Source organism: Carcharhinus amblyrhynchos, chromosome 4 (genome assembly GCF_965287045.1).
Source record: "Carcharhinus amblyrhynchos chromosome 4, sCarAmb.v2.hapA, whole genome shotgun sequence".
Taxonomy (NCBI): Eukaryota; Metazoa; Chordata; class Chondrichthyes; order Carcharhiniformes; family Carcharhinidae; genus Carcharhinus; species Carcharhinus amblyrhynchos.
The window spans coordinates 53,750,973-53,772,957 of record NC_137327.1 but is presented as its reverse complement, the minus strand read 5'-3'; the positions used below and the strand labels follow the sequence as shown (position 1 = coordinate 53,772,957).

Here is a 21,985-nt window from a genome sequence, read left to right as displayed (position 1 = left end):
ATGTAGCAGAGACACAGATCAGATAGATGTGACATCAGAAGACAAAGTTACAAATGGTGCAACTGCTTTTAAAATAAAGGGGGGAAACATTTACGAATCAAACTTAAAGATGATAAAATCTTGGTCCAGGTGTATTTCATCCCTGCATCTTAGAAGAATCTAGGTAAATGACAACAGAGGCACTATTACCCATGTACCTAGGTAAATGATAGTGGAAGCACTATTACACATAAACAATGGATAGTTAGGAAAGAATGTTGTGCCAGAGGACTAGCAAATTATACAAATGTTTAAGAAGGCAAATCAAATACATCCAGAGAACTATAAACCAACTTAACACCAACAGTAAGAGAAATAATGGAATTCCATATGAAGGGGGAAATAGAAAAACCCCTAGAAGCCAAAAATATCTGTATGAGTTTCAAAAAGGAAAGTCCCACTTGACCAATTTAATTGGATTATCTGAAGAGGTAGAAGAGTAGGGTAATGTCCATATGGCTTTTGGTAAGGTACCATATAACAGACGAATGGACATGTTTAGAGCATTCAGAATCATAGGACAAGTAATAATATGGAAAGCTAGCAGGCTACAACAGAGTATGGATAAAGGATAGCTATTCAGAGTGGGAGACGGCCGGAAGCGCAAACGCACAAAGATTAGTGTTGGACCGACTGTTGGTTACAATTTATCTCAATGATGCAAGTTTGGAATCAGAAACACAATTTCTATATTTGAGGACAACAGGGATTTCAATTCTTCAGGGGGGCGGGGGTCATCACCAGTGAGGATTACATCAAATCACATGAAGATATTAGCAAATTTGAAAATGAGCACATAATTAGCAACAAAAACAAAAAATGTCGGAGAATCTCAGCAGGTTTAACTGCATCTGTGGACAGAGAATAGATCTAATGAGTCTGGATTATCCTTCGTCAGAGCTGAAGACAACAAGAAAAGCCCTGACAAAGGGTCATCCAGACTTGAAACATTAGCTCTGTTCTCTCTCCACAGGTGCTATCAGACCTGCTGAGATCCTCCAGCATTTTGTGTTTCATATTCCAGCATCTACAGTAATTTGCTTTCAACACAATTAGCACATGGATTTCAGCCAAGATAACTGAGTATAACACTTGGGTAAGAAAAATAAAGAGATCTCATATTTCTTGGAAAATGAGAATCTAAAAGGGAGAGAGGAGCAAAGCGATGTGGGAGTACAAATACACAAGTTAACAGAAGTAACGACATAGGTTAATAAGGCCATAAAAAAGCAAATCAGGAACTAAGGTTTATTTCCAGAGAAGTAGAATTGAAAAGTAGAGAAGTTACATTCAACTTGCATTGAATCTTGGTTAGACCACATTTTGAGTTAGTTATCCTCCTCACCTTGGTGGGGGCATAGGCCACAGCAATGTTCCTCCACCAGGCCCTGTTTTACGCTGTGGCTTGTACGTTGCCCCATGTAAGCTCCATCACTTCCAGTTCAGTTACTGCAGTCCTATGTTAGGTTTTTTTTCCCTGCCCATTTTACCTCTGCATCTCTCTGATAACTTGTGTGCTGTCTTTGTTATTTTGTACATAATACAGAAATTCTATGCTCCTAGACGCTGTTGTTTTGGACCCAAGAAAACTCGTCATTGAACTCCTGACTTCCCTGGTTGAAGCTACCATATTGCCGACGTGTCAGCTGCAGTTCTCTATCAGGTCCCTGGACAATAATGTTGAACTTGTCACAGTTTTTGTAACTTGATGTTGCTTTACCGGGTGCAGTTGTTGGCCCCACACCCAATCTGGAGGTTCAGGTACTGTGTTTGGCTGGCCCCTCACCTGAAACCTGCCAGGCATCAATAGCTCCTAGATATCCGATGACTTGCAAGCCTCACCACCACAAATTCATAGCACACAAAGAAGACCTTTAGAGTACTGTGTACTATTTTGGTTACCATGTTATAATGAGTAGAGAAGCACAGAAGTTGCAAAAGAGTTTTACAATGACAATATCAGAAATACGAAGTTAAACACATCAGGAAAGGATAAACATCATTGTCACAGTGCAGAAGGATGCCATTTGGCTCTTGTGTCTGGATCTCTTTTCTCAAATGAGTTTGGAGGGGTGGCCTAAGAACAAAGAAAATTTACAGCACAGGAACAGGACCTTTGGCCCTCCAAGCCTGCACCAAGCATGCTGTCCAACTGAACAAAAACCACCTATCCTTCCCAGGACCATATTCCTCTATTCCCATTCAATTCATGTATTTGTCAAGATGCCCCTGAAAAGTCACTATCGTACCTGCTTCCACTACCTCCTCCGGCAGCGACTTCCAGGCACCCACGCCCTCTGTGTGAAAAATTTGCCTCGTACATCTCCTTTAAACCTTGCTCCTCGCACCTTAAACCTATGCCCCCTAGTAATTGACTCTTCCACCCTGGGGAAAGCTTCTGACTATCCACTCTGTCCATGCCCATCATAATCTTGTAGGTTTCTATCAGATCACCCCTCAACCTCTGTTGTTCCAGTGAGAACAAACCAAGTTTCTCCAAAATGCCTTACATATCAGGTAACGTCCTGGTGAATCCTTTCTGTACCCTCTCCAAAGCCTCCATGTCCTTCTGGTAGTGTGGTGATCAGAATTGAATACTATATTCCACATGTGGCCAAACTAAGGTTCTATAAAGCTACAATTTTTAAACTCAAAACTCAATGCCTCAGCCAATAAAGGCAAGAATGCCATATGACTTCTTGACTATCTTCTCCACCTGGATTGCCACTTTGTGACCTATGAACCTGTACACCCAGATCCCTCTGCCTATCAATGCTCTTAAGGGTTCTGCCACTTACTGTATATTTCCCATCTGTATTAGTCCTTCCAAAATGCATTACCTCACATTTGCCCTGATTAAACTCCATCTGCCATCTCTCCACCCAAGCCCCAACCGATCTATATCCTGCTGTATCCTCCGACAGTCCTCGTTGCTGTCTGCAATTCCACCAACCTTTGTGTTGTCCGCAAACTTACTAATCGAAAGAGTTACAATTTTCTTCAAATCATATTACAAACAGGAAAGATCACAGCACTGATCCCTGAGGAACACCACTTGTCACAGCCCTCCATTCAGAAACGCACTCTTCCATTGCTACTCTCTGTCTTCCATGACCGAGCCAGTTCTGTATCCATTTTGCCAACTCACCTCTGATCCCATTCGACATCACCTTCTGTACTAGGCTGCCATGAGGGATCTTGTCAAAGGCCTTACCAAAGTCCATGTAGACAACATCCACTATTCTACCTTCAATCATCTTCGTCACTTCCTCAAAAAATTCGATCAAGTTTGTGAGACACGAACACCGCTTCATAAAGCCATGTTGCCTCTTGCTGATATGTCCACTTATTTCAAAGTGGGAATATATCCTGTCTCGAAGAATCCTCTGCAATAATTTCCCTAGCAATAACTTGGTAGAAAAATTACCTGGATTATCCTTGCTACCCTTCTTAAATAAAGAAACAACATTGGCTATTTTCCAATCTTCTGGGACCTCCCTTGTAGCCAATGAGGATAGAAAGATTTCTTTCAAAGCCCTAGCAATTTCCTCCCTTGCTTATCCTGGTATTCTGGGGTATATCCCATCAGGCACTGGGGACTTGGCTACCTTAAATGTTTCTCAAGAATCCCAATGCCCCCCTTCTTTTTGATCTTAACATGACCCAAAATATCTAAACACCTTTTTCCAGACTCATCATCTACCAAGTCCAACTCTTTAGTGTACACTGATGCAAAGTACTCATTTAACACCTCATCCATTTCCTCTGATTCCATGCATATATAAATAATAATAATAAAGATCTTTAAAATTATGAAGAAAGGTTGAGAAAAAAAAGAGACCTAGAGAGCACACTTCTAACTGCGAGGCGGGGGGGCGGCAGGGGAGCAGCAAAACTGAAAGCCATCAATGTACAATAGTCAGAAAAATAAAATGGGAAATTCAAGAGAATGGTGAGAATGTGAAACCTGCTACCACAGTGAGTGGTTGAGGTGAATGGTGTAGACGCATTTAAAAGGAAACTAAATAAGTCGCTGACAGAAGGGAGTAGAGGGTTAAGTTAATATTGCTGCATAAGGAAGGATGAAAGTTTTTTAACTTTTGCTTTCTAGTTTAAAGTTGCGAGCAGCGGTGGGTTTTTTTTCTTTTTTTAAGTTAGCTAGAAACCGGAAGTCGTCATTAGGAGGCTTACCGGTAGTTGTAGTTTTTTTTTCTTAACTTTATAAGCACTTACCTCCCAGTATCGGCCTCATTGTTCCTATGGAGAGGCAGCGATTTTGGGCGTGCGTGGAGGTCGAGATTAAGGTATTTTTTAAAAAATTTTTAACTTTTGCTTTCTAGTTTAAAGTTGCGAGCAGCGGTGGTTTTTTTTTCTTTTTTTAAGTTAGCTAGAAACCGGAAGTCGGCATTAGGAGGCTTACCGGTAGTTGTAGTTTTTTTTTGTCCCTCTGACCCTATAAATTGGGTAAACACAGTAAAAAGTCTGACAACACCAGGTTTTAGTCCAACCGATTTATTTGATAATAGACTCACAAGCTTTCGGGGTTAGCCCCTTTGTCAGGTGAATGGAGAGTTCTGGCCTCAGACAGAGCATATAAAACACAGACAGTTTAGAGATTACTGATTAGAATGCGAATCCTTACACCTAACCTGCTGTTCAAGACCTGAAGTGGCTGACAATGTGAGTGGAAGGAGCACTGAGCACAGGTTAAAGAGATGTGTATTGTCTCCAGACAGTACAGTAAGTGAGGTTTTGCAAACCCAGGCAAGTCACAGGGGTTACAGATAGTGCGACATGAACCCAAGATCCCTGTTGAGACTGTCCTCATGTGTGCGGAACTTGGCTATCAGTCTCTGTTCAGCGACTCTGTGCTGTCGTGTGTCGTGAAGGCCGCCTTGGAGAATGCTTACCCGAAGGTCAGAGGCGGAATGCCCGTGACCACTGAAGTGTTCGCCAACAGGAAGGGAACAGTCTTGCCTGGTGACTGTCGAGCGATGTTCATTCATCCGTTGTCGTAGCGTCTGCATGGTCTCCCCAATGTACCATGCTTCGGGACATCCTTTCTTGCAACATATCAGGAGACAATGTTGGCCAAGTTGCAAGAGTATTTACCATGTACCTGGTGGATGGTATTCTCACGTGTGATGATGGTATCCATGTCGATGATCCGGCATGTCTTGCAGCGGTTGCTGTGGCAGGGTTGTGTGGTATTGTGGTCACTGTTCTCCTGAAGGCTGGGTAGTTTGCTGCGAACAATGGTCTGTTTGAGGTTGTGTGGTTGTCTGAAGGCAAGAAGTGGGGGTGTGGGGATAGCCCTGGCGAGATGTTCGTCTTCATCAATGATATGTTGAAGACTCCGGAGAAGATGTCGTAGCTTCTCCGCTCCGGGGAAGTACTGGACGACGAAGGGTACTCTGTCCACCGTGTCCCGTGTTTGCCTTCTGAGGAGATCGGTGTGGTTTTTCGCTGTGGCGCATTGGAACTGTCAATCTATGAGTCGAGCACCACATCCTGTTCTTATGAGGGCATCTTTCAGGGTCTGGAGGTGTCTGTCACGATCCTCCTCATCTGAGCAAATCCTGTGTATACGGAGGGCTTGTCCATGGGGAATGGCTTCTTTAACATGTTTAGGGTGGAAACTGGAGAAGTGGAGCATTGTGAGATTGTCTGTGGGCTTGCGGTACAGTGAGGTGCTGAGGTGACCATCCTTGATGAAGATGCGTGTGTCCAAGAATGCAACTGATTCTGGGGAATAGTCCATGGTGAGGTGGAATTTGTTGATATCATCATATAGTTGTTTCAGTGATTGTTCACCATGAGGCCAAAGGAAGAAAATGTCATCGATGTATCTAGTGTATAGCATTGGTTGAAGATTCTGTGCAGTGAAGAAGTCGGGATGTCCCGAAGAATGGTACATTGGGGAGACCATGCAGATGCTACGACAACAGATGAATGAACATCGCTCGACAATCACCAGGCAAGACTGTTCCCTTCCTGTTGGCGAACACTTCAGTGGTCACGGGCATCCCGCCTCTGACCTTCGGGTAAGCATTCTCCAAGGCGGCCTTCACGACACACGACAGCGCAGAGTCGCTGAACAGAGACTGATAGCCAAGTTCCGCACACATGAGGACAGTCTCAACAGGGATCTTGGGTTCATGTCGCACTATCTGTAACCCCCGTGACTTGCCTGGGTTTGCAAAACCTCACTTACTGTACTGTCTGGAGACAATACACATCTCTTTAACCTGTGATCAGTACTCCTTCCACTCACATTGTCAGCCACTTCAGGTCTTGAACAGCAGGTTAGGTGTAAGGATTCTAATCAGTAATCTCAAAACTGTCTGAGGCCAGAACTCTCCATTCACCTGACGAAGGGGCTAACCCCGAAAGCTTGTGAGTCTATTATCAAATAAATCGGTTGGACTAAAACCTGGTGTTGTCAGACTTTTTACTGTGTTTACGCCAGTCCAACGCCGACATACCCACATCATGACTCCTATAAATTGGTACAGGGAGGATACCCGATCCTCTACACAGGTAGAGTATCCCACCCTCCCCCCTCCTCTAACCTAATAATAAGTATGTGGGAAGTTTTTTTTTCTCCCCTCCTGGAAATTGTTTCAGAGATGGCGGTTCAGGCAGTAAGCTGCACCTCCTGCGGTATGTACGAGGTGAGGGACACCAGCAGTGTCCCTGCTGATTTTACCTGCAGGAAGTGTGTACACTTGCAGCTTCTGGAGGATCGTGTTAAGGAGCTGGAGCTGGAATTGGAGGAACTCCGGATAATTTGGGAGGTTGAGGCAGACATTGATAGGAGTTACAAAGAGATAGTCACTCCAAAAAATGAGTCTTGGGTAACTGCTAGGAAGAGGGGTAAGAAGCAATCGGGGAGACAATCCCCTAGGGCTGTTCCCCTCCAAAATAAGTTTTCTGTCCTGGAGGCTACAGTTGAGGAAGAATCAACTGAAGATGGCCAAAGGGAGTAGGTCTCTGGAGGTGAGCCTGCTGTGAAGGCTCAGGTGGGTAGGGGAAGTAAAAGATTGGGCCTGGTGATTGGGGACTCCATAGTTAGTGGGACAGATAGGAGAGTCAGTAGTAATGGAAGGGACTCAGGGCTGGTGTGTTGCCTCCCAGGGGCTGGGGTACGGGATGTTTCGGAGCGGGTGTTTAAGACTCTCAAGGGAGAGGGGAGTCAGCCCCAAGTCATAGTTCATGTGGGGACACATGACATAGGGAGGATAAAGGAAGGGGATATTAAACAGAAATTTATGGAGTTGGGGTGGAAACTTAGGGCCAAATCAAACAGAGTGGTTATCTCGGGACTCTTGCCTGTGCCACGGGATAGTTTAGAGAAGAACAGAGAGAGGGAAAGTTTGAACTCGTGGCTGAGGGGATGGTGCAGGAGGGAGGGGTTCAGGTTCTTGAACAATTGGGGCTCATTCTGGGGAAGGTGGGACCTCTACAAGAGTGATGGTCTACACCTGAATCAGAGGGGAACCAATATCTTGGGGGGAAAATTTGCAAAGGCTATGCAGGGGGGTTTAAACTGATTCAGAGGGGGGGGTGGGATCCTGAGTAGCAGGGATGAAATTGAGGGGGTAATAGATGAGGACTGCAAAGCGGGGGTGGAGTAGAGCATGGTTTGAAATGTGTATACTTTAATGCGAGGAGTATTCGCAATAAGGTGGATGAACTTGCAGCATGGATCAGTACCTGGAACTTTGATGTTGTGGCCATTTCAGAGACATGGATAGAGCAGGGACAGGAATGGTTGTTGCAGGTTCCGGGGTTCAAATGTTTCAGTCGGAGTAGAGAAGGAGGTAGAAGGCGGGGAGAAGTAGCATTATTAGTCAAGGACTGTATCACAGTGACAGAAAAGAAGTTTGATGAGGACTTGTCTGTTGAGGTAGTATGGGCTGAGATTAGAAATAGGAGAGGAGAGGTCACCCTGTTGGGAGTCTTTTATAGACCTCCTAAAAGTTCTAGAGAGATAGAGGAAAGGATTGCAGAGACGATCCTGGACAGGAGTGAAAGTAATAGGGTAATTGTTATGGGAGACTTTAACTTTACTAATATTGATTGGAATAGCTATAGCTCTAGCTCGTTAGGGGGTCAGTTTTTACACAAAGCATGCAGGAAGGTTTTTTGACTCAGTATGTAGATAGGCCAACTAGAGGTGAGGCTATATTGGATTTGGTGCTGGGAAATGAGCCAGACCAGGTGCTAGACTTGGAAGTTGGTGAACATTTTGGTGATAGTGACCACAATTCGGTTACGTTCACCTTAGTGATGGAAAGGGATAGGCATGAACCTCGGGGCAGTAGTTATAGCTGGGGTAAGGGTAATTATGAGGCTATTAGGAGAGAATTAGGGAGCATAGGTTGGACTAGGAAACTACAGGGTCTTGGAACATCCGAAATGTGGAGTTTATTCAAGGAGCAGCTACTGCGAGTCCTTGATAAGTACGTCCCTGTCAGGCAAGGAGGAAATGGTCGAGCAAGGGAACTGTGGTGCACTAAAAAAGTTGATTCACTGGTTAGAAGGAAAAAAGAGGCTTATGTCAGGATGAGGCTTGAGGGCTCAGGTAGTGCACTGGAAAGCTATAGATTAGCCAGGAGGGAGTTAAAGAGCGAGTTAAGAAGAGCTAAAAGAGGACACGAGAAGACTTTGGCTGATAGCCTTAGGATTCTCCTTAATCCTTTCTTTAGATATGTTAAGAATAGAAGATTGGTTAGGGCAAGATTAGGGCCAGTCAGAGACAGCAGTGGGAAGTTATGTGTGGAACCGGAAGAGATTGGAGAGGCACTGAACAAATATTTCTCTTCGGTATTCACGCAGGGAGACGTAAATGTAGTTGTGGAGAACACTGGGTTACAGGGTTGTAAACTGGATAGTATTGCAGTAGATAAGGAGGACGTGCTAGATATTCTTGAGGGTTTGAAAATAGATAAGTCCCCTGGGCCGGATGGGATTTACCCTAGGACTCTCTGGGAGGCAAGAGAGGCGATTGCAGAGCCTCTGGCTCTGATCTTCAGGTCGTCGTTGGTCACAGGTATAGTGCCAGAAGACTGGAGGATAGCGAATGTTGTCCCATTGTTTAAGAAGGGGAATAGAGACTTCCCCGGGAATTATAGACCGGTGAGTCTTACTTCTGTTGTGGGCAAAGTATTAGAAAAAATTATTAGGGATAGGATTTATAGTTATTTAGAGAGTAATGGATTGATTGGAGATAGTCAGCATGGTTTTGTGAAGGGTAGGTCGTGCCTTACTAACCTTATTGAGTTTTTTGAAAAAGTGACCAAAGAGGTGGATTGGGGTAAAGCAGTTGACTGACGTGGTATATATGGACTTTAGTAAGGCGTTTGATAAGGTTCACCATGGAAGGCTTCTGCAGAAAATGCAGATTATGGGATTGAGGGTGATTTAGTTAATTGGATCAGGAATTAGCTAGCTGATACAAGACAGAGGGTGGTGGTTATGGAAAGTATTCGTCATGGAGTTCGGTTACAAGTGGTGTGCCTCAGGGATCTGTTTTGGGGCCACTGCTGTTTGTAATTTTTATAAATGATCTGGATGAGGGTATAGAAGGATGGATTAGTAAATTTGCTGATGACACCAAAGTCGGAGGAGTGGTAGATAGTGAAGAGGGGTATCATAGTTTACAGAGAGACTTGGACAAGTTGCAGAGCTGGGCCGAGAGGTGGCAGATGGAGTTTAATGCGGAAAAAGTGTGAGGTAATTCACTTTGGCAGGAATAACAGATGTGTAGAGTATAGGGCTAACGGTAGGACTCTGAATAGTGTTGATGAACAGAGGGATCTAGGTGTATATGTGCATAGATCCCTGAAAGTTGGAAATCAAGTCGATAAGGTTGTTAGGAAGGCATACGGCGTCTTGGCATTTATTGGTAGGGGGACTGAATTTAGGAGCCGCAACGTCATGTTGCAACTGTACAAAACTCTGGTGCGGCTGCACTTGGAGTATTGTGTACAGTTCTGGTCCCCACATTATAGGAAGGATGTGGAGGCATTGGAGAGGGTGCAGAGGAGGTTTACCTGGATGTTGCCTGGTATGGAGGGAAGGTCCTATGAGGAGAGACTGAGGGATTTGGGGTTGTTTTCGTTGGAAAGAAGACGGCTAAGAGGAGACCTTGTTGAAATATACAAGATGATTAGAGGTTTAGATAGGGTGGACAGTGATAGCCTTTTTCCTCGGATGGAGAAAGCTAGCACGAGGGGACATAGCTTTAAATTAAGGGGTGGTAGTTATAGGACGGATGTCAGAGGTAGGTTCTTTACCCAGAGGGTGGTGGGGGAATAGAATACCCTGCCTGCTGCAGTTGTACCTGCGCCTAGTTTGGGGGCGTTTAAGAGGTCCGTGGATAGGTTTATGGATGGAAAGGGATTGGTTTAGGTTAGAGGGTCATTGCTTTTTTCTTAATTGGTCGGCGCAACATCGTGGGCCGAAGGGCCTGTTCTGTGCTGTAATGTTCTATGTTCTATGAAAGCAGACTTGAGTAGAGCATAAATGTCAACAAATGGTCTGTTTCATTGTTGTCTCTTCTGTGAGCTGACTGAAACTTATCCAAAAGGCAAAAAATCCAGCGAGCTCTACCCAATCTCATAACCAATTACTAATCTTCAACCAGCATTTTTCCTCTCCCCTTAACATCTTCACAGATAGAATAATTGAATAGACTAATTGAAAGGCATTAGTACCTGTACAAGATCTCGTCGTCCGACCGATAGAGCTGCTGCAGCATTCTTCTGACACGTATCCTGGATGTCATTCACATTCAGTCTGAAAGGCAAAAGAAGAAAACTGATATCAGAGGTTATTCATGACAGAAAATGTCACTAATAAGTTTCAGAGGGAAATACCCTCAGTCTGTCTTCATCGCAGAGTACACAAGGAAGTGGCCTTGAAAATAGTAGATCCATTGGTGATTATGTTCCAAAATTCTTTGGACTCTGGAATAGTTCCTGAAGATTGGAGGATAGCTAATGTAAGCCCGCTATTCAAAAATGGAGTACAGAGAAAACAGGGACAATATGCCAGTGAGCCTAATGTTGATACTGGGCAAATTGCTGGAGTCTATTATCAAGGATTTCATAACTCGACATTTGGAAGGCAGCGTGGATTTACAAAAGGGAAATCATGCTTGAGAAATCTATTGGAATTTTTTGAGGATGTAACTTGTGGAGTTGACCAAGGAGAACTAGTGGACGTTGTTTATTTAGACTTTCAGAAGGCTTTCGACAAGATTTCACATAACAGACTATGTAAAGTTAAAGCACATGAGATTGCAGGTAATGTCTTGAGATGGGTAGAAAGCTGGTTAGCAAATAGGAAGCAAAGAATTGACAAAAATGATCCCAGTTCTGATTGGCAGTCAGTGACTGGTGGGGCCAAAGGGATCTGTGCTAGTACCTCAATTGTTCACATTATATATTAATAATCTGGAAGAGGGAACTGAATGTATCACCTCCAAATTTGTAGATGATACAAAGTTAGGTGGGAGGGTCAGCTGTGAGGAGGACGCAAAGATGCTTCAGTATGAGTGTGTGGGCATCTGCATGGCAGATGTAGTATGGTGTGGACAAATGTGAGGTTGTCCACTTTAGTAGCTCTAATAGGAAGACAGATTATTACTTGAACAGGTGTAAATTGAGAGAGGTGGATACTCAGAGACCTTGGAGTCCTTGTGTGTCAGTCGCTGAAAGCGCGCAGGTACAGCGGGCATTAAAGAAGCAAATGGCATGTTGGCCTTCATAGCAAGAGAATTTGAGTATAGGGATGTTTTGCTGCAATTGTATAGAGTGTTGATGAAGCCACATCTGGAGTATTGTGTGCAGTTTTGGTGTTCTTATCTGAGGAAGAATGTCCTTGCTATAGAGGAAATACAGCAAAGGTTTCCCAGGCTGATTCCTGGGATGGCAGGTCTATCATGAAGAGACCAAGTCAGTTAGGATTATATTCCCTGAAGTTTGAAGAGTGAGAGCTGATCTCACAGATACTCATAAAATTCTAACATGGTTAAACAGGATAGATTCAGAAAGAATGTTCCCAATGATGGGGGAGTCCAGAACTAGGGATCGTAGTTTGAGGATAAAGGGTAAATCTTTTAGAACGGAGGTTTCTTTATCCAGAGGATGGAAAAGGTGTGGAATTCACTCCCACAGAATGTAGTTGAGGCCAAAACATTGTCTGATTTCATGTTAGGTATAACTCTTGCGGCTAAAAGTATCAAAGGACATGCCGGGGTGGGGGGAGAGATCAGGATATTGAATTTGATGATTAGTCATGATCAAGATAAATGGCAGAGCAGGTTTGAACAGCTGAATGGCTTACTTCTGCTTCTAGTTTCTATGTTTCTGTTCAGTTTTAGCTGAGGCCTAATCTTTGCTGTTCTCCACTAGTTATGCCGAAAATTATCCATTTATTCGTACTCTGTTTTCTGTCCGTTTTCATAACATAAGAACATAAGAAATAGGAGCAGGAGTAGGCCATCTAGCCCTTCGAGCCTGCCCCACCATTCAATAAGATCATGGCTGATCTGTCGTGGCTCAGTTCCACTTTCCCGCCCTCTCCCCATAACCCTTAATCCCCTCGCTTATCAAAAACCCATCAACCCGCGTCTTAAAAATATTTAGCGAGGCAGCCTCCACCACTTCAACGGGCAGAGAATTCCAGAGATTCACCACCCTTTGAGTGAAGAAGTTCCTCCTCAACTCCGTTCTAAAACGCCCCCCCTTTATCTTGAGGCTGTGCCCCCTAGTCCTACTGTCCTTTCTGAGCGGGAAGAGTCTCTCCAACTCTATCCTATCCATCCCATTCATCATCTTATATGTCTCAATGAGATCTCCCCTCATTCTTCTAAACTCTAACGAGTACAAGCCTAGTTTATCCAGCCTCTCCTCATAGCTCAACCCCCTCAACTCCGGCATCAGCCTAGTAAACCTCCTCTGCACTCCCTCCAAGGCCAAAATATCCTTGCATAAGTGCGGCGACCAAAACTGCACACAGTACTCCAGCTGCGGCCTCACCAATGCCCTATACAGCTGCAGCAAGACCTCCCTACTTTTATATTCAATCCCCCTCGCTATGAAGGCCAGCATCCCATTCGCCTTCCTGACCACCTGCTGGCTGGGTTTTTGCGACTCATGCACAAGGACCCCGAGGTCCCTCTGCACCGTCGCCTGCTGCAGTTTTTCGCCATGTAAGTAATAGTCCTTCCTACCATTATTCCTACCAAAGTGGACCACCTCGCACTTGCCAACATTAAATTCCATTTGCCAGTTCCTGGCCCATTCGCCCAGCCTATCTAGATCCTTCTGCAGACTCTCCACACCCTCCGCACAATTTGCCGTTCCACCAATCTTGGTGTCATCAGCAAATTTTGACACCATACACTCGGTTCCCTCCTCCAGATCATCTATATAAATGGTAAATAGCTGAGGCCCCAGCACCGACCCCTGGGGCACTCCACTAGTCACCAACCGCCAATCCGAATAGCACCCACTGACCCCCACTCTCTGCCTCCTATTTGACAGCCAATCCTCTATCCACGCCAACACCCTACCCCCAACTCCATGCCCTTACCTTCTGCAATAACCTCGTGAGGTACCTTGTCAAACGCCTTCTGAAAATCAAGACCGACCACATCCACCGGCTCTCCTCTATCCACCGCCCTAGACACATCCTCATAGAACTCCAATAAATTTGTCAGACACGACTTCCCCTTAACGAAACTGTGCTGCGTCTGCTCTATCAAGCAATTCCCCTCAAGATGCCTCGCTATTTCCTCCTTGATGACAGATTCTAACATTTTACCTACCACAGACGTTAAACTAACCGGCCTATAATTCCCTGCCTTTTGCCTGCCACCCTTCTTAAACAACGGCGTAACATTAGCCGTTTTCCAATCTTCCGGCACTTCCCCGGAATCCAGCGATGTTTGGAAAATAACCAAGGCATCCACTATCACCTCTGCCATTTCTTTCAGAACCCTTGGATGCATTCCATCCGGTCCTGGGGATTTGTCCACAATCAGTCCCTCCAGTCTGTCAAGCACCGCCTCTCTAGTAACAATAATGTCCTTGAGACCCTCCTGTCCTACCATCTTTCCATCGCTAACACCTGGCAAATTATTCACGTCCTCCTCCAATTCTTAATCTATGCTAATATGTTAACCCTCAATCTCATGAGCTCTTGCCTTGTGTTGCAACCACATGGGTGGCCAATTTATCAAATGCCTTCTAAAAATCTATATATAATGAGTTGGATTTTTCAGTCCCAAAAGCAGCAAACACCAAAAAGTTCACTGTAATTGAGGGCTGCAATGATACTGTACTGTCCAAGGGGCCCACTAATTCTCAAATCTGGAAGTTGCAATGCAACTTGGTTTCATCAAGGCCTTTCATGTAAGAATTTGGACTAATTGTTCAGCAGTTACACCAGTTTTTATATTCATTTTTTGGGACTGCAGAGCTAGCACATGCTGAGGGCAGGGTGCTGTCAGTACCCCAAATAAAAAAACTTGTCACCAGATCAGAAATCCCAAGGTACATTATGAAATTGGTTGAGATCCCAACCAGTTTTTGATTTTGGCATTGGTGTGAGGATACGCTGTGACTCTACTGACACACTGGGAAGCTTTTGTCAAAATAAACTGTATTGTTAAATAAAGTTTAACTATAACAAAATGAATGAGTTTAACTTTTACCAATGGAGATACTTAAACATGACGAGGTACAATTCTTATCTCTATTAGTTCCAATTTATGCAATATTTCTCACAGACTTAAATCCCTCTTCAAAATCAGTTTGCAAACAACACAGGCTTAAATGCTGGTATGCAGGCTGCCTATCCTCAAGCCTCCAGAACACCTCTGGAGAGAGAAAGACATATTTTCTAGCTGGTGCCAAACAGCAGACTCCAAAGAGAGAGAGAGAGAAATGTCCTGCTCTTTACAGATTCAGGCAGAAACTATCTGCCTTTCTCTGCAAGCTTAGCTCCACCCTTAGCTACCGAGTAGGGTGGTGGAGGCAGGAACGTTGGACTCGTTTAAGATGCAGTTAGATAGGCACATGAGTGAAACGAGAATGGAGGGATATGGTAGGGGCTATTAAATAGGGTTAAACCTCGGGAGACACCGGAAGGGCAGGCTGTATGATTAATATTTTTTGTCTTTATTCCACAGGTGGAGGTCTACCTCGTGTCAAGCGAGGGGCATGCACACGGCGGGTCGTGCGTGGGCTGCTCTTGGAAGTCCAGGAGTGGCCTAGTACTTCATGTCGGAGTGTGTGCTTGATCCTGGACCGATAGACGGGCTCCACAACAGCTCAGTGACTAGCACTGCTAGCTGTGCAGATACATGGATTTGGGCCTGTGTCTGTGGGAGTTTGTGCATTCTCCCTGTGGTTGCGTGGGTTTCCTCCGGGCGCTCCGGTTTCCTCCCACACCCCAAAGATGTGCTCTTAGGCTAATCGGTTTCCACCAAATTGACACTATTTCTTCCCTGAATCTGACTGAGTAGGGTCCCATTCGTAGACATGCAGGGTAGAATAGGTGTAGGGCGATGCGGCGGCGCGGGCTCGTTGGGCCGAAGGGCCTGTTTCCCGTGCTGGGTTGTTCTTTGTATTCATGAGACTCTCCCGTCAATTAACTTAATTAAACCCTATTCTGAGAACACTAAAATGTACAAAAATGCATTAGCTCAAATTAAAAAAACTCATTTTCTAGGATCAATTATTCTTTTGCATTCTCAGAATGTGGGCTGCCTGCGGCAGATGAATCAGCGGAACCAGAGCTAAATTTTAAACAAACCCTTCACGAGGAACATGATATAAATATAGTAAAGGACAGTACTGTCACAAACTGAAAATCATTAAAAATAAACACTTACCTGTGACTAGCTAAACAGAGACCTCAAAGTGTGCATCTTCAGCTCATGACAGTGGAGGGTCGTGGTTACACCAGCAATGTGGCACACCTTTAGGCCACTCCACAGTCAGTTCACGGTTGGACTATGCTGCAGTTGGGAGAGCATGTTCCTGCTGCAGCCTAAAGAACAAGTAGGATCATACTTTTTCATATGATCAGCGCTTCGCCATCTCAAGATCAGGACCATTAATATCCACTGGTTGCCCCTCATCAACCTTGCGAATTGGGCCCTCAAGTAAGTGATAGGTTGATTAAATCTGTGTTTTGCTGGACTGACCACTGTAAATTTCGAATAATGTGGTATTAAGTCCTCGTATTTCATAAAATACAAACTGATATTAAAGACAAGGAAGTAGAAGTTATGTCTTGTGTTCCAGTGATCCCATAAGGAAGGAAGATGAAAAGCTTTTGGGTGTTCAATTATAAAAACCTCAAATGTACAGCTATAAATGACTTAAAAGCCATCACAGAACTAAGAAATTTTTGATCTGTTTCTATTTCTGTTGCACTGCATCTTAACTGCTCCTTAACTTAAATATGGTGCCTATGGCTTCGTTGCGTGTTTGGTGGGTAATTACATGTGAAATGTGGACTGTCATTTATCTTAGCTGCTTTTTCATTTTTAGTTCCTCACTGGTTTTATTCACAATCCAAATAAAAATTAATTTCTTTCAAATTTGCCTATGCTCTTACAGTATTTCTGACATTCTTTGAACTTTTGAAACTAAAATAGCAGCTGTAAAACACCCTGGAAATCAAACAAAAGGTTTTTAAATTGTCAAGAAAACAGCTTACAAAGACTCATGGACAGAGGCTAATTGAGAAAAATAAAGTTTGCAATTGAAGGTAAACAGTGACAACTATCTGGTGAATCACAACCCAACCCCCACCACTATGTACATGAGATGCTGGTTTTGAGAAAAATAATATCTACATGAAAGCAACATGCCAGAGTGCTGCCATCGATCATTAAATCACACAGTAGTATAAGTCACTGTGGAGGGGAAAAAAATTGGACACTGAAGGAAAACGAATAATAATATTGAATCTCCTAGAGAAAGGAATGCTCCATTTTGAAGTATACAAATTGCTCTGTACAACTGCGCTTCTTCATTCTTTCTCAGGATGTGTTGCTAACAAGGTCAGTACTTATTGCTCATCCCTAGTTGCCCTTGGGAGGGTGGTGGCGAAAACTGTGCGAAAGAAAGCCTTACAGCAACAAAGGAAGCCACTTGTGTCAGAACTTGCCCTGTAAGTTACAACACTTCAAATGCATAAAGTGTTTTCTAAATGCAAAGAGGGATTCTGCCTCGACCATCCTTTCAGGCAGTGAGTTTCAGAATCTGCCTGTCCACCCACTCCAACCAATCTCTGGGTGAAAGAAGGTATTCTCAATTCCCTTTCAATCTTTCCGTTTATTACTCTACAGCTATTGCCCCAGTTATTAACCTCGATGCTAAGGAAATAGTTCCTTCCTGTCCAGTCTAAGTTCTTCATACTTCTATACATCTCAATAAAATTGTCCTCCGTCTCCTCTGTTCCAAAGGAAACAACAGTCTATCAATCTATCCTCATAGCTAAAATTCTCAATTCCTGGTAATGTCTTTGTAAATTTCCTTTGTACTTTAACTAGTTTGATCACACCCTTCCTCTAAGATGATCAGAACTGCATGTAGTACTGTAGCTGAGATCTAACTAATATTTTATACAGTACTAGCATAACCTCCCTGTTCTTATACTCTTAAGTTTTGGAGAATGAGGATTTAAAAAGTTGTACATCATTTATAATTAGATGTAATGGTGAACGTGCTTCACTTACATGTACAATTCACCCAGTGCTTTGTGCACAGGAAGGAGGCAGGAGATGTCTTGAATGATGACTTTTCCTGCAGCTTTGATTGGACGATTGTTTGAGTCCGTGGCTTCGCGCTTTCCTTTCCATCGACGTGATTTCTGTGAACCGGAAAAGCTTCTTAGTTTTGGTGCTCTTCAGTACCATCAGGAAGGGGGGAGGGGGTGTGTTGTTTTATTCTAGGGAATCTAAATTAAGCAAAATTATCATAAATTAAAGCAAAATTATCATTTATTAAAGAACTGTCTGGGGTCTTTGAGAAGTTATTTCACTCTAATTTAGTTAAATCCACATATTATGTATTTTATTGTGTGTTCTTTGGGGAACTATACTAACATCTTTAACAAGATTTACAATTATGGGGACAATCCTACATCTGACCTAAATGAAATTATTGCTGTGTTCTCATATGCTTTCTTTGAATTTTCAGTGACAACTCTAGGCCTCATTGCTGAAGACCAAGCATTGGAGAGTATATAAACTAAAAGAGCCATTAAACTATGCATCCTACAGAATTATCAGGACAAATGCAGAAGTGTCTATGAACACACAAGCTCACAATCTGCCTGCCAAATAGAAAGATTTTGCTGTTGACAGTATTTACCTAAATCCACAACAATCCAAACTGGTCAACGGCAAACCAAAGGGGACCCATTTGATTGTCCTGCTTTGTGATCAAAACTAGTAAAATCTAGTTAACAGCTTAACATTGGTACAGCGTTTGCAGTTATTTAAAACCAGGTATGGTGCAATCAACCTCTCACTCAGTGATCCAAACCAATGGCATTAAACTGAAACAGTACTGGAAGACACTGAAAAGAAAACAAATCAAGTATGAAGTTTATTAAACAAATAAAACCCTGATCTCCAGATGTGGAATAGGTATGTATGGCTTGTAACTTTTTATCATCAGAAGACAAAAGCTTGCAGGTTATATGTGCAGTTTTGTTCCATTTTGGCAGTGTATATATAATTTAGTTCATTTATTAGCATCACAGATAAGCTTATATTAACACTGCAATGAAGTTACTGTGAAAATCCCCTGGTCATCACACTCCTGCACCTATTCAGGTATACTGAGGGAGAATTTAGCATGGCCAATGCACCTAACAGCATGTCTTTGGACTGTGGGTCGAAACCAGAGCACCTGGAGGAAAACCACGCAGACACAGGAAAAAGATGCAGACTCTGCACAGACAGTGACCGAAGCCAGAAATCAAACCCGGGTCCCTGGCGCTGAGAGGCAGCAGTGCTAACCACTGTGGCACTGTGCCAGTCATCATGATTCTTGTATCATCAGTTCTATTTGATCACTACCATCAGGAAGAGAATGCACAGATGCCATGTGTAGACTGGTTCTAAGAAGGACGCAAAGTGATGGGGTATGTGTGCCGATTATCAGAAAGAGAATGTAGGGTGCAATGTGTTGGCATACAAGGATACTCTGCATGACTAATTGTGGCACTTCATTTCTCCTCATTCTTCGGCATTGGACAACTTACCAACGTCAGCTCCCTTTCAACGCTTCTCTGTCTTGTAATCGATGGATCTATCCCTGTAACCCTCCTTCTTCCAACTTGCATGATGCCCAAGAATGACGTAATATCCAAAAATGGGAAAACCTTGCACACTGTCAGTGTCACCTACTTTCCACCACTTGCTTTAATTCCTTCAGACTTGTTCAATCTTCAAACTCCAATCACTATTCCCTTCAGTGCAACATCAGTAAGAAGTTACTGTCTTTAATGCCAACAAAAGAAATGTTTCCCTCCCCCTCCCTCACCCAGCTATTGTGTTAGATTCAACTCAGAAGTTTGAAATCTTGATCTCCTTATGTCTTTGAGCTTTGATTTAGAACCTGCATCCTCCTTACTACAAAGACTCCTTATTTCCAACTCTGTAACACTGCTTTCCTCTGCTTCATTTTTTAAATTTATTTGTGGGACTTGGGCATCGCTGGTTGGCCAGCATTTATTGCCCATTCCTCGTTGCCTTTGAGAAGGTAGTGGTGAGCTGCCTTCTTGAATCGCTACAGTCCATGTGTTGTGGGTTGACCCACAATGCTGTTAAGAGAGGGAATTCCAAGATTTTGATCCAGCGACTGAGATATATTACCAAGTCAGGACGCTGAGCGGCTTGGAGGGAGACTTGCAGGTGCTGGTGTTCCCATGTATCTGCTGCCACTATTCATCTCTTTCCACTGAACCACTAATATATTTCTGCAGACTCAATCATTCTAGCGATCTCTATGTTGGCCTCTTTTCCTCTATGAATTTCAACTCATACACACATGTTCCACCACCCAATCACCCTTTCCCAGATGTTTATGGCTTCCATGACCAATAGGCTCTCCCATGCCCAGCATCTTTTAAGTTTAAAATTTTCATCCAAGTCATGGTATATCTTAGGCCTCATCTGATCCCATTACTACAATATTCTTCAATATTTTTCTTGTGACTTTAAACTCTTTTGTTCCTTTGCACAACCTCTTGCGCATCCCCTACTTATTGTTCAACCACAGGTAGCAGAGTCTTTATCTTCATAGGTTCTACACTTTGTACAATGCTCCTTAAAACTCCATGCCTTTCCACCGTACACTCATATTCCTCCTCTTAAAACTTTGCAAGAACCAATTTCTTCACCAAGCCTTAACTTCTTGGTCTCTCCTTCCTTGATTTGCTTGTCATTTTACCATCTATCTACTTTCTATAAAACTACTTGGGACAGTCTTTATATTAAAAGCACTAAAACAATGCAATTGATTGTGTATGATTGCTAGGAAGAGGATGGAATGTGTGCATGTATATTGGTTTTTAGGAAAGTGATGTAGAGATGGAGGGTACATGCTGGTTGAGGTGGAAGCCAGATTGGTGTGTAATAATTTTTAGGAAGAGGATGGAGGACTGCAATGTGTATCCATATGATTAAAAGGAGGATACAGGAATGGAATCTATGGTCTTGTTACTAGGAAAATAATATCTTTTTTTTAAAAGGAAGAAGGTGCCTGGATTGTGTGTTCACATAGGCAAGTTGATTTTGAGAGGATTCAAGGATTGTGTCTTCTGTGCAAGTGAACTGGTTGTTAAAAGACCATACATTAATAGTGCATATGGAATGAGGAATGTGGATGAAGTGGCCATTGGAAATAAATTTTGGGGTAATTAGCTGACTCTACTTAGGTCACGGTTATACAGATGGGATGTGAATTAGTAAAAAGGTTTCTGAATAAGGAATATGAATCCATTTTTTTTCATTTATGTGGTGTCTCCACAACTCAGGATGTTCAAAAACACAATGTCAAAAAGTATTGTGCTTTCAAGAAAATGGCCAGACAATCTGATTTCACTAACAAAAATTGGCCAGGACATAAGAACATAAGAAATAGGAGCAGGAGTAGGCCATCCAGCCCTTCGAGCCTGCCCCGCCATTCAATAAGATCATGGCTGATCTGTCGCTGCTCAGTTCCACTTTCCCGCCCTCTCCCCATAACCCTTAATCCCCTCTCCTATCAAAAACCCATCAACCCGCGTCTTAAAAATATTTAGCGAGGCAGCCTCCACCACTTCAACGGGCAGAGAATTCCAGAGATTCACCACCCTTTGAGTGAAGAAGTTCCTCCTCAACTCCGTTCTAAACCGCCCCCCTTTTATCTTGAGGCTGTGCCCCCTAGTCCTATTGTCTTTTTTGAGGACACCGGGAAGAACTCCTCTGTTCTTCAGCGAACAATGCCATAGGTTCTTTTATTACATATGAGCAGCAGACAAAGCCTTAGATTAACATCCGCTCTGCAAGTCAGCATCTCTGATAATGCAGCACTCCTTCACTACTGGAATAAAGCATCAGACTAGATTATGTGCTTAAGTCATTGGAGTGAAGCTTGAAAACGCAACCTCTGCATCAGAACTGAGAAAAGCTGAAGATTGGGCCCACTGAGACCCATCAAAGTCATTATTTATCTCTCAATCAAATTTTGTGATGTTGATTATGTTTGTGGAGCTTGCTGTGTGCAAACTTACAACAGTAACTATACTTCAAAACTACTTCTCTGGCTGTAAAATGTTTTGAGATGTCCAGTGGTCTTGAAAGCACTATATATATTCAAGTTTATTTATGATTAATTACTCAATGTCACCAAGTTTGTTTTGT

General features: G+C 43.3%; 1 protein-coding gene across 3 annotated transcripts in view; it reads right to left on the bottom strand.

Moving 5' to 3' along the window:
* The window catches only part of wdr59 (WD repeat domain 59), an 84,086-nt gene that overhangs the window by 17,016 nt on the left and 45,085 nt on the right, over window positions 1–21,985 (bottom strand). For all 3 annotated transcript variants that reach the window (XM_080187167.1, XM_080187165.1, XM_080187166.1), the window contains 2 exons: window positions 17,807–17,940; window positions 10,761–10,842 (listed from right to left, as the gene is read on the bottom strand). In XM_080187167.1, coding sequence (XP_080043293.1) covers window positions 10,761–10,842; window positions 17,807–17,940 — 216 coding nt within the window. The remainder of the gene's footprint in view (window positions 1–10,760; window positions 10,843–17,806; window positions 17,941–21,985) is intronic.